The sequence below is a fragment of the Octopus sinensis genome, linkage group LG11 (genome assembly GCF_006345805.1).
Source record: "Octopus sinensis linkage group LG11, ASM634580v1, whole genome shotgun sequence".
NCBI classification, from domain to species: domain Eukaryota; kingdom Metazoa; phylum Mollusca; class Cephalopoda; order Octopoda; family Octopodidae; genus Octopus; species Octopus sinensis.
The window spans coordinates 76,722,871-76,734,923 of record NC_043007.1 but is presented as its reverse complement, the minus strand read 5'-3'; the positions used below and the strand labels follow the sequence as shown (position 1 = coordinate 76,734,923).

The 12,053-nt window shown below is 31.8% G+C and overlaps 1 protein-coding gene across 4 annotated transcripts in view; it reads right to left on the bottom strand.

The window, feature by feature from the left end:
* The window catches only part of LOC115217477 (rho family-interacting cell polarization regulator 2), a 205,528-nt gene that overhangs the window by 91,539 nt on the left and 101,936 nt on the right, over positions 1-12,053 (bottom strand). For all 4 annotated transcript variants that reach the window (XM_036507754.1, XM_036507755.1, XM_036507752.1 and 1 more), the window contains one exon: positions 1,253-1,351. Coding sequence is in view for 2 of the 4 variants with exons in the window: in XM_036507752.1 (XP_036363645.1) it covers positions 1,253-1,351 (99 nt within the window). In the remaining 2 variants the exon portion in view is untranslated. The remainder of the gene's footprint in view (positions 1-1,252; positions 1,352-12,053) is intronic.

Sequence of the window (12,053 nt, the reverse complement as noted above, 5' to 3'; positions counted from 1 at the left end):
CATTTAACTAAATTCTGAGATTATCTAAAACTTAAGAACTTTGCATTTCATATTTGAAATGGAGTTATAAACATGCTTAATCCAATTAGAATTAACCTTTAAATCAATCTGACTCCCATTTTTTTAAGCAGTGAAATATATTAAAAAATAATCCAATATTTATATCAAAAACATAATGAAAACTAATCTCAAGTTGGAACTGAACTAAAGTCATCTTTCTCTAGAATAATACAAAGTTATGACTGAATTAGTATGTTTATTTCTCTAAAATCCTCATTTTAAGATGTTATGTGAAAATCTTTACAAAAATTTTAGCTGAGCTCTTTCTTTGGGATTTGATTTCATATTAAATGTGTAATAAATAAATGACAGAATATACTTAAGATAAGATTTTACCACCCAAAGTATATTTTTTTAGCAGAGATGTTAATTTGTTTCACTTCCATTCCTCTCACGCCTACCAAATCTATTTCCAGACAGCAAACATCCCTGTATGTTTACAATAATACTTGTTAATCTGCACAATGTCTAAGTTCTTTTAAAAACAAATTCTAAAATTTAAAAATATATACTTTTGATTAAGAATTTTAAAATATTAATTAGTTTATATGCTGGTCTGAAAGAATGATTTAATGTAAATGCAAGAAAAATATAATGAAATTTGAGTAAAAATTTGAAAATTTTAAATGCTTATAAAATCTAAATAATAATAGTATAGATATAACTTATCAATAGATGAATACTCCATAACTGATTCCTGTCATTATACTGTGATCATATTAAGATGTCTTAGTCGTTGGCATCATAAGAATCCATAAACTTTTGAAGGAATATGGAATAATTCTTTTTTCAGCCTTTGACTTTTTCTATCCCAAACAGTTTTTCAACCTAACATTTACATATTTTTATTTATAGCTTTATATGTAGTTCCAGAACCAATTCCAAATAAGAATTAATCCACATCCTTTTGAAAGTTTATAAATTCCTATCTACAACACAGAATTCTCACTGGTAAAAATAAAGTTTCTAAAATCAATAAATTCAAAGGACTGTTTCGTACAATGGTGAAATGCCTGTTATATCTACAAGAGATGTAGGTTTGTGTCCCACAAGCAGTCTGACTTCTTCTATCAGAAAGAGTCTTTCAATCCAATATTTACATGCTATTATTTATAGCCTTATATATACTTCAAAAACCATTTCAAAGAAGAAAAAAAATAAATAGTGACATTCATTCAGATTTTACACTTACCTAGACTGCTAAGGGTTGTAAAATGTCCTAACGTTGGGACAAGGTAATCTGGTGTAATATGCCAAGGGACATTTTCAATAAATCCATTTAAAGATTTACCTAGAAAAGAAAAAGAAAACAGCTTTTAATACCAAGAAAAACATATCAAACATTTTGTGATGGACAGTTTTATTGAGTTGCTATGCTTTGCTTGAGTGAGATCAGTCAATGTTATAATTAGATGAATTTTTACTCAGATTTAGAGATAAACTGGCCACAGAAAATGAAAAACATAAAAGGCTGAAATAAGTGATAGCAGTAAATGAGAGTTAATAATGTTGTGTGTGTCTGAGAAAGATAGAGAGAGAGAAAGAGACTCTCTCTCTCTTTCTCCATATCCATTGGTTTTTAGGAATTATATTCAGAATGTTCAAGAAGCAATGGTTGAGAAAAAATTAAAGAATAGTTAGCTCCTAGCATATGAATCACAACTCAAACTGGGCTGTGGCAGAGTTCTGAAGTGTCAAAGGAAAACTCCTCAACTTTTGAAATATTCAGAAAATGTAAAATGCTCATGCATATATTATACAACAAGCCATAGGAGTAAGGGCTACAATACAACATTTGCTGCATACAATACTGTGGAATACTTCTCCTTGATCTTATTTAAAGGGAGGTGCAGAGAATTATTGATTTGCAAAAATAGGTTACAATAATAACTTAGGTAATGCTTGGTCAGATTGACCAAACTGTAGAAGTATGAGAAAATTATTTGATACCCAAGCAATGGAATGAATGAAGTGAAGGCACATGGCTTAGCGGTTAAGTTGTTGCACTCAAGATAATGGATTTAATTCCCAAACAGGGTGGAGTGTTGTGTTCTTGAGCAAAGCATTTCTTGTTGCTCTAGTCTACTCAGTTATAAATGAGCAACTCTGCAATGGACTTGCATCCTGTTCAAGAGAAATGTTATGATCTCAGTCATGTATATGCCATGCAAACCAGATAACCATTGCTATGAGTCCTAGGACTCACAACAGTAATGTCCAGGGGCTGATGTTGATGAATGGAATGAATTGGGCAATGAAATGAAAGAACTAGTAGGGTAATGAACAAAATGCTTTGCAGTGTTTCTTAAAGTTCTTTACATTCTGACTTTAAATCTTGTTAAGGTTAAATTCACTGTTCATCCTTCAAGGTTTGATAAATACTGAATATATTTTATATTGGGTTAAATATTGGCTTTGATAAAATCAACTGTTCTCTCCTCCCAAATTCCTGGCCTTGTGCCTATGTTATAAATTTTTATTATTACAAAATGATAATAAAATTAATATAAGTATATCTGTATTTTTATGGTTACAATGACTACTACAATGCAACTGTTTCAGTTTCAACACATGATCTCAATTCAAATCACTAGTCAAACAAGTACAACTCAAGAATTAATGTATTTAAAAATGATAATCCTTGGAACACATTCAGAAAACAAGAGACAGAGACAGAAAGAACTATCAATGTATCAGCTTACAAAACTTTATTCAATCAAAATGGATTATAAGAAATTCAAGATGCAACAATTTGTTCAAACAATTCAGCTATCAACAAGACTATATATATGTTCCAATATATGCAGAGTGAAGTGCATTGACAATAAACTGGTGATTGTAAAGCCAATGATTATGAGGATGAAACTACTTTTCTCAAGGTAATATAAGCAACAACAAAAAAGACCTATACTTATATTGGAAACACTTTCAAGCAGTCGCAGAGTGGATGAAAATTGCTTTATATAGAACATTAACTAAACCAAACAGTTACAAGTTAAAAGGACCACTTCTTACTATTTGAAAATATTTATTACAACGTGCTATATAATGTTATAAATAGAAATCAATAATTTTCGTTAACATTTCTCTTGGGTATTAAAAGATAACAAATAAAGATTTTAATGGAAGATTGTACAACACCAAAAATACAATTCAATAAAGTAATCAAATACAGGGAATGATGTTTCTATGTTTCAGTGGATATAGTTTCTAGATCTTTTTAACACCCCCAAGCATATGAGTAGGCCTAGCTGATTTATATCTAGAATAACTGATCAATGCATTGCCTTCACAGGCTTAACCTCAATGGAATTATAAAAACATTATACAGAGTAATGCAAATGTATTTTCAGAGAACTATACACTAAGATTCTGTTGTGTCTGGGGAGAGTCATTTTCTTTTTGTGCCTTATAATGTAACACACTCACCGGTAAAATTTCCACTTACTTTTATTTTCCTAAAATTTTTGTTGCATCTTGCAAACTTTTCTCTCAAAAACGAAATATACACTAAGAAATTTCACTTAAAATGTTTTAATCAATTCATTATTAAATAGAGATGCTCAATAAATTCAAAGTTAGGGTTTCAGATTTTGGATATAGTAAGGAATGGAAGATACACAAATTCCTCTGGATAAGACAAAACTCAATTGCAAGAAACACTCTTAAAAGATATTGTGCATTTTTACATATATGAATTGAAATGCATTCAAATGTCTAAAAGATACAGGAGCTGATAAATTACCCACAAAGTCATTCCCCCACCCTGTTATTAGTATATAGTGTATTTATGGAAGAAAAATTATTCCCTACACTCAATAATGAAATTATTACTGAAATGAATTTTAGGCTTCAGATTGGAGCAGAAATTAACAGCATTCAGTTAATATCTGGGTTTTTTTTTTTTCTCTTTAGTCAGTCACAACATATATTTTATTTCAAAAATACTTGGGTAAGTCTAGGTAAAAACCTTAAATTTCAGGCATGGAAAACAAACATGAAATGATGATGATGATGAGGAGGAGGAGGAAGAGTAGGAGGAAACAAGATGCTGTGATGTATATGCCTTACCAAAAGGAGACTGAAGTTTGCTATTACTGATTGTTTCTAATTTGGGCACGAGGTCAGCAATTTTGAGAGGAGGGTTGGTTTATAGCAACTCAGTACTTGAGTGGTACTTTATCGACCTCAGAAGGTTGAAAGGCAAAGTTAACCATAGCAGAATTTGGACTCAGAATTTAAAGAGCCAGAATAAATACTGCAAAGTATTTTTTCTGATGTTCTAACAATTCTTGATAACAACAGAAAGTAAATTAGTATGGTGTCAGTATTGCTAAAACCTTACTAAGATATGTGCTGAATATATCGGTAGACACAAGATACTTAGCAAACAAAACTTCCAAAATCAGTAACATAACAGCTGTGCAAGTACATACTAATAACAATAATATTGATTTCCAACCATAGGAACAAGACTTCATATTTCAAGAAAATATATAGTCACTTATATTGACCTCAATACTTGATTCTATTGATCCTAGAAAGATGAAAGACAAAAATCGACTATGGTGGGATTTTTAATCAGTGTGCAAAGAATAATAATGATAATCATAAAACTGACATGAAAGACGATTGTGAAAGGAAAGAATCCACACATTACCGGAACAAAACTGAGAAACGTTAAGTATTTAGCCTACATTCTGACATTCTCTCCAAATCCCTATAACAATGTCAACAAGGACAATAATGTCTCACATTCGCACAATTTGAGAAGAAGGAAAAGTTAAACCTAGTTAAATTTGAACTCAAAATGCAAAATGACATGACTTAAACACTGCAAAAGATTGAAATCAGAACATAAAAATATTGATTTCTTTCTTACATAGGCATAAAAGCAAAAATTTTGATGGAAAATAACATGATCACATTCATCTTAATACTTGGAAGGATGAAAAACAACGATGAACTTTGGAAGATTGAGTTCAGAATATAAAGGGATAAGATTAAATGCCACCAGGTATTTAAGAGGTATCAACACTTTAGCCACACATCACTCAAACACATATATAGCTACAGGAAATATACAACTATTTTTACATATTTCATACACCCCAAAACTCTGAACATTGGTAGCTAGAGATTCTAACCAGCATTCTTTCTACCTGGTGTATCGAGTTTGGTGCAGTAATTGCTGTTGTGCAAGTAAGTGAAGCCCTATAAACTAGAGGGAAGCTTATACAAGTAAATATGATGAGAGACAAAAGAAACAGCTTAATCCTATCTGCCAGCCATAATTATTACAATGTGATATCACGGCCAATGAAGTGGAAATCAATTTCATACTAAAGGTATGAGGATAAAAAAGTAATAACAAAATAATTACACACACACCACCTACAGACATCACATGTGTTGAATGTTTCACATGTCAGCAGACACGTGGGGGTCTAATCAATACATTATTACTGGCTAGCTGCAGGAGCCACTTTAATCTCTTAGCTTTAAAGCTAAGCTGCGATTAATTCAAATCTATTATTATGTCAGTTATAGTTTTCAAGCAGAAGAGCTCTTAGATACAAAGATTTCTACAGTGCCTATTAGACCAACTGATCCTTAAGATTAAAAGAAGCAGATCCAATCACAATTAACAACTGAGTACTTAATTTATTTGTTAATATTTAACTAAAGTTTAGATAATATTTTAATGTAGATCATGGGGAAAATATTGATTAAATTAACTTTACATAATCTTTAACCAATCTTTAGCCAGTAACTAAGATAAATTTTTATGTTTTAAGTCATATCTGACACAATATCCTAACGTCTTGTTTTGTCATCTTTTTGATGAAGCAGAGAGGATAAAAATATCTAATGGCAGTGCTACGCTTCAGTGAATCTTGAATATCTGTCACTCAACAAGCAGAAATGTAACAAAAATTTCATATTCTTTGCTATGGCTAAGAAATTCTCAGGGGAGGTTCCTAAATCCCTGTACAGATGTAGGAGTCGTAAGTAATTCGAAATTTAGGAATATGGAAGTCCAATGATATTTATGACAAAAAGAACAAACAGATGAAAATGAATTTCAGATCCGATTTTGATGACTTCCTTTAGATGAAATCTAATATTATGGTTGGAATTTTGGAAAGTTTTTAAGCATTAAACTGGATTACAGCTGCCAATTCTGATCTTCCACTACTCATTGCTAGATATTTAAGCTGGAGAAAATACAAAATCTTTCTAAAAGAATAATTTAGAGAAAAAAAACCCTTAAAAATACTAGTAATAATTCAGAGGAGATGAGAGGGTGTAGGTTTAAAGACAGGCAAATAGATAAATATACACAGCTAACATAGCTAAATATATGTATACGCACACACACTAAATCCACTTTCATGGTTTCGATCAGCCTGGGGCAATAGCAAAAGACACTTGCCCAAGGTGGGACTGAAACCAAAATCAAATGATTATATATATATATATATATATATATATATATATATATATGAAGTACTGCTCTCACATCTGAGATAATATTGCTGCTGCACACATAAACATTCAAGACTGCATCCAGAAAAGGGGCCACCCAACTTATTGGCATAAAATCACTCACAGGCAAGATCCAACCCTTGGCCCACAGGTGTGCAGTCTCCTCATTGCCTTTTCTATCACAACTATAATGGGTTCTGCTAATCAGGACACACACAAAGATGGAAGATGAGACTAACAAAAAAGGATTGCTTCTCAATAACTGGCTCTTCTCTTCTGGACCAGAGGATAATTCAGACCCCACCTCACCCAAATTATTTGTACTCAACAAAGTTCAACTGAAGCCAACAATAAAATATTGCTCTCACATCTGGGATGATGTTGGTGCTGCCGCTGGTGCACACACACACACACACACACATACAACACATCTACAAAAGATAGTGAACTCTTGTAACCAACATGCCAGACATCACCCCTGGTTCTATGATAAAAGTTCCAGTTTTAAACCGATCTAAATTACAATCTTCTCATAAAATACCATGTTAATTTATATCAATATTTAAGCTATTTTAGTAAATTCTTCATTATTTTAAAACATATTTGAAACAAAAGCCATTTATTTCAACAGAAACACAGAAATATGGTAACAAAAGTGCTTAAAGTTAACTAACGGATACTGTCAAATTATTCAACTCTCATTGCCACATCTATAGATTTGTGGACACTCTCACATCCCAGTGTTTGTTCAAATTGTATTTCCTCTGCTGCTCCAGTTTGCAATAAGTCTAATCTATAAACAATAGATCAGAATATGTGGATTTTATTATAAATCACTTCTGAAGAGAAACTTAACAAAAGCGTAGTGAATAAGGTTGATCATACATCAATACCCACAGACCACTGAAATATTAAGGCTTAAGTATTCATATGCATTTTCCTACTTTTAATCAACTTTTCTATAATAAACGGAAAGGAGGTTTTTAAATTTTAATATTGTTCCACTTGCATTGCAATCAACAAATAAATGTACAAAAACAGGTTCACACTAAACTGAATAAAACATGCTCTGAATCTCACACAAACTTTATATGAGAGAAAATATGGTTAAAGTAGACATCAATTGTAAGGTTATCTACATTAAACAAGTCTTTTTAAGTAGTGATGACTAGAAATTACTACAGCCGTAGCAGTAACACTGACAAAGTCAACAAAGAAGTTTGTATCTCAGTTACTCAAACTGTTTATTTAGCATCAGATGAATTTTACAGTTCCTACTTGTGAAATTCAGAAAACTGAATAAATGTGTACTGAAGTGAACGATGATGACTCCAACAGGCAGCTTCATGGTTCAGTGGTAGAATAGAATCAAATTAGTCAAATACGTAACTTAAGGTGCTATCATAGAAAATTTAACTTTTTGAGTTTACAGTTATTGATAAAATAATAACTCTATGGAAGGATATCTTTAAAGCCTGGAGCATGTATGGTTTCCTGAGTTCATGAGTAGAAAGAAAAGGAAATATGTAATTCATAACTAACAACATAACTATCTGCACTATATCATATTATCTTATCTTTATTATCATCATTAGCACCCATTACAGCTCCTTTTTTCAGTTTTATCTTCCAAATCTATTCTGCCAACACCAATATACAGTATCATGAAAGAAAAACATATACTACTTATGTGCAAAAGATGTACATCTTTTATTCATTTTCCTTTTACTTCATTTTAAAATAATTTTATAAAATCATAGAATAAAAAGAGCTACTTTTAACTATCTTTCCCTATTTTAACACTTATATAAGCCTTGCAGATCAATACAGATTTAAAGCAGTGTCAATCATCTCTTTAAATCATTATGATAATTACCAATCTGATATTCAAAATTTAATAGCAACAAACTGATTGTGCTGGTAATTTATGATTTGAAACTCATAACTCTAAAGCAGTCATTCACAAAGAAGAATGTGTCAAAGTTATTTATTTAAAAATATGAACCATGTTGAGCTAATTATATTGTCAGTAGCCATTAAACAATCAAAGAAGAAACAAACAAAATACTTAACCTATTTCAATGCTTTTAGGCTACCTCTTCATTGGCATAATGATAATATTAGAAAATATCTCAACAGTTAATGATAATGAATCAGATAAAATCTTTGTAATATGTTGAAAATTTATTGAAATATCTCAAAAAGAAGATCCACATATTCAATAAGCTGACAGCAAAGTTAATAAATTAATAAAAATAATCCTGCCTAATGTATATTCTTTTATTCTTTTACTTGACTGCAGCCATGCTGGAGCGATACCTTAAAGAGCATTAGTCGAAGAAATTGACCCCAGGACTTATAATGTGTAAGCCTAGTACTTAATCAAACGGTCTTCTTCCAGTTTCCATCTAGCAACTTTACTCATAAGGCTTTGGTTGGCCTGTGGCTATAGTAGAAAATATTTGCCCAAGGTGCCATGCAGTGGGACTGATCCTGAAACCATGTAGTTGGGAAGCAAGCTTCTTACCACACAGCCATGCCTATGGATGAATGAGAATGTGTGAGGAGGATATATATATATATATATATATATATATATATATATATACACTCACACAGATGTATACACATACATATGCCTACAGCAGCAGAAAGAAGATATAATAAAGATTTATAGCATACAGATCAACTGGAAATTCCTACAAGATAAACCTGTTGAGAACTAGAGATTAATTATGCAGTTGGTGCAAGGTTCTGGCCATCTTGGAGATGCTGGGATGACGCAGTAGAGACATAAAAGTGAAGAAATGGACTTGGAAAACCTGGAAGGTGGAAGCAGGGGTGTTACCAAGTAATTAGAAGAGAAACAAAGCACCAGGTATACTTAGCTAAGAGAGAAGGTGAAAGTAAGAGATTTGCATTTGTTCTGCAATGTGAGGATTGGAGGCACAAAGTGTTCCAGATTGCAAGACAATACACTAGAGAAAAACCAGATGTCACTGACAGAGAAGTGCATCTGGAATGATAGAGACACACTTGCTCTTATTGTTGATGAAAAGACAGAGGCATGAAAGTGTTATGAGAATGCACAGAACAAAGTGAGGGTCTGTCTCATGTCAACCTAACAAAGGACAAGCCAACCAAGTTGACAGCTGTATGGCAGAAAAAGCTAAGGTTATGAATGCAAAGGAAGTTGCCAGTCCATTAGGGAGAGTCAGAAAAATACTTCAACTACCTGACAAAGTAGGGTATATATCAGTGTAAAAGGGTATGAAACCCAGCAACTGCCTCAGCAGCATCAAATTTTTGGACCAAGTTTTGGAGGTTACAGAAAGAATCACAGCACAATAAATTAAGAACAAAATTAGCCTAGATGAGAAGCAGTTTGGTATTATGTCTGAAAGAGGTATCACAAAAAGCCACCTTCCTAGTGAGATAACTACAAGAAATGTACTGAACAAAGAGTAAGCCACAATTTCTAACATTCATCAACTTGGAGAAGGCTTTGACAGGGTGAAAGGCAGACTAAGTGATGTTTACATTTGAACAGTGATACTGTATAACAGTGAGTTTTAATGCAGAGGATTTGTAAATGCTAGAAAAAATATAGGAAGCATGCTTTGCTGGGTGTGTGATGTTAGTAGGCATGAACAATGAAAATCGAATGAGTTGAAAGAAGAAAAGAAACTGGGGTACAAGAGGAAACAGCTGTAGTGTGCAAGAGAGAAAACAGTACTATATGGAGCATATGGAGAAAGAGCTATCTGCTCAAAGAGGATGAAACTTGAAGACATGAGATGAATTAATTAAGGCTCACCAGAAGATGTTGCATCTAACAGACATGACACAGAATTGATGGTGGTGGTGATGATGATAATTCATACAGAGTGAAACATGACAGAAAATGAGTAATAAAGTTGTCGATAAACAAGGTAGTTTAGTATGAAAATGAAAGAAATATGGCTAATGTAAACTATTTGATTTTTTTTCTATAATGTTATAATTTATAATCCTATCTTTTTTAAAAAGACAAAACAAAAAAGAATAACTTTAGAACCTAAAGGAACAGAATGTCTGGTCTGTGAGCACAGGTGCATTTACATTTATATATGTTCATGTATATGAAAATACATGTGGGTATAGATATAACGACTTTTTACTAAGCATATGTCAATCTAGTCCATGGCCTTTATGGAATACAAAAATATCACCCCATGCTTTCAAACAAGCAGGTTCAACATAGAATTAATATGTGCAATTAAGACACTGATTTTATAACCGTTCTTCCATACTAGAATGGGCTGAGCTTTATTGCATCAACAGAGATGCATATATTCATTTGAATTGCTGATAACTGACATATGTCTTACAGTTCAGTACTATTTCTTTATCTCAACACAAAACTAATGGAAATAAAGGTGTCATACCAAAAATACAACCCTATGCTAATCATAACATTTTTTTTCATTTTTTTTTTTTTTGGTTTCTGATTTTTTAAATTTTATTTTTTTCTGACTAGGATAACCTTTTGGAATGGAAAGGTGGATAAAAGAGTATAAAAGAAATTTTCAGTCTACTGCAAAAGAAAGATCTAAAATTACTTCTGAACACAAACATTATTTGAAGAGAAAAACTCTTCTGCATCAAATATATTTGTCCTTGATTTCAAGCACAAGGCCACAAGTATACAGTTAACTGAACTTACTAATAACCCAGTAGTTGTCTGATATTTATTTTAGGGTGTCTACAGACATCAAAGACAGTCCATCTTTTGTCAGACATACATGACAGCAATCTCCGAATATCATTAAGCTTTCTTCTTTTATTTTAAATTCATTTTTTTATACAGGCACATGGCCCTTAATGGTGATGAGTATTTTGTAGTGTTTATGGCCATCACAACTTGCTTGGGAGCATACATTTACTTAACAGAACTTCCTCTGTTTTATCAACATTCTAAACCAATCTTAATTTTATCTGCAAAATAATAATAATAATAATTCTTTCAAATATAGGCCTGAAACTTGGTGGGGAGGGGGCTAGTTGATTACATTGACCACAGTGCTAAACTGAAACATATTTCATCAACCTCGAAAAGACAGAGCCAAAGTAGTTCTTGACAGAATCTGAACCCAGGACATAAAGCCAGACAAAATATAGCTAAGCCTTATATCCAGTGTGCTAGCAATTCTACCAACTATTATTATTATTATTATAATAATAATAATAATAATAATAATAATAATAATAATAATAATAATAATAAACAGGTAATACATGAAGCAATATTTCAAAGAAAGAACAAGCTTTATAAAATTAGATCTGTGTAACCTAAAAATAGAGTGAATATGTTTGAATATGCAGTTTCCATAGAAAATACAATTTGATCATATATGAAATCATTTTCACTGTGATTTTGTCAAAAGCATAGAGCTAAAAAAAAAAAAGGCTATTTGCATTCATGTGTGCTTAATAAAATTATGTTTGCATATAACTTATCATGT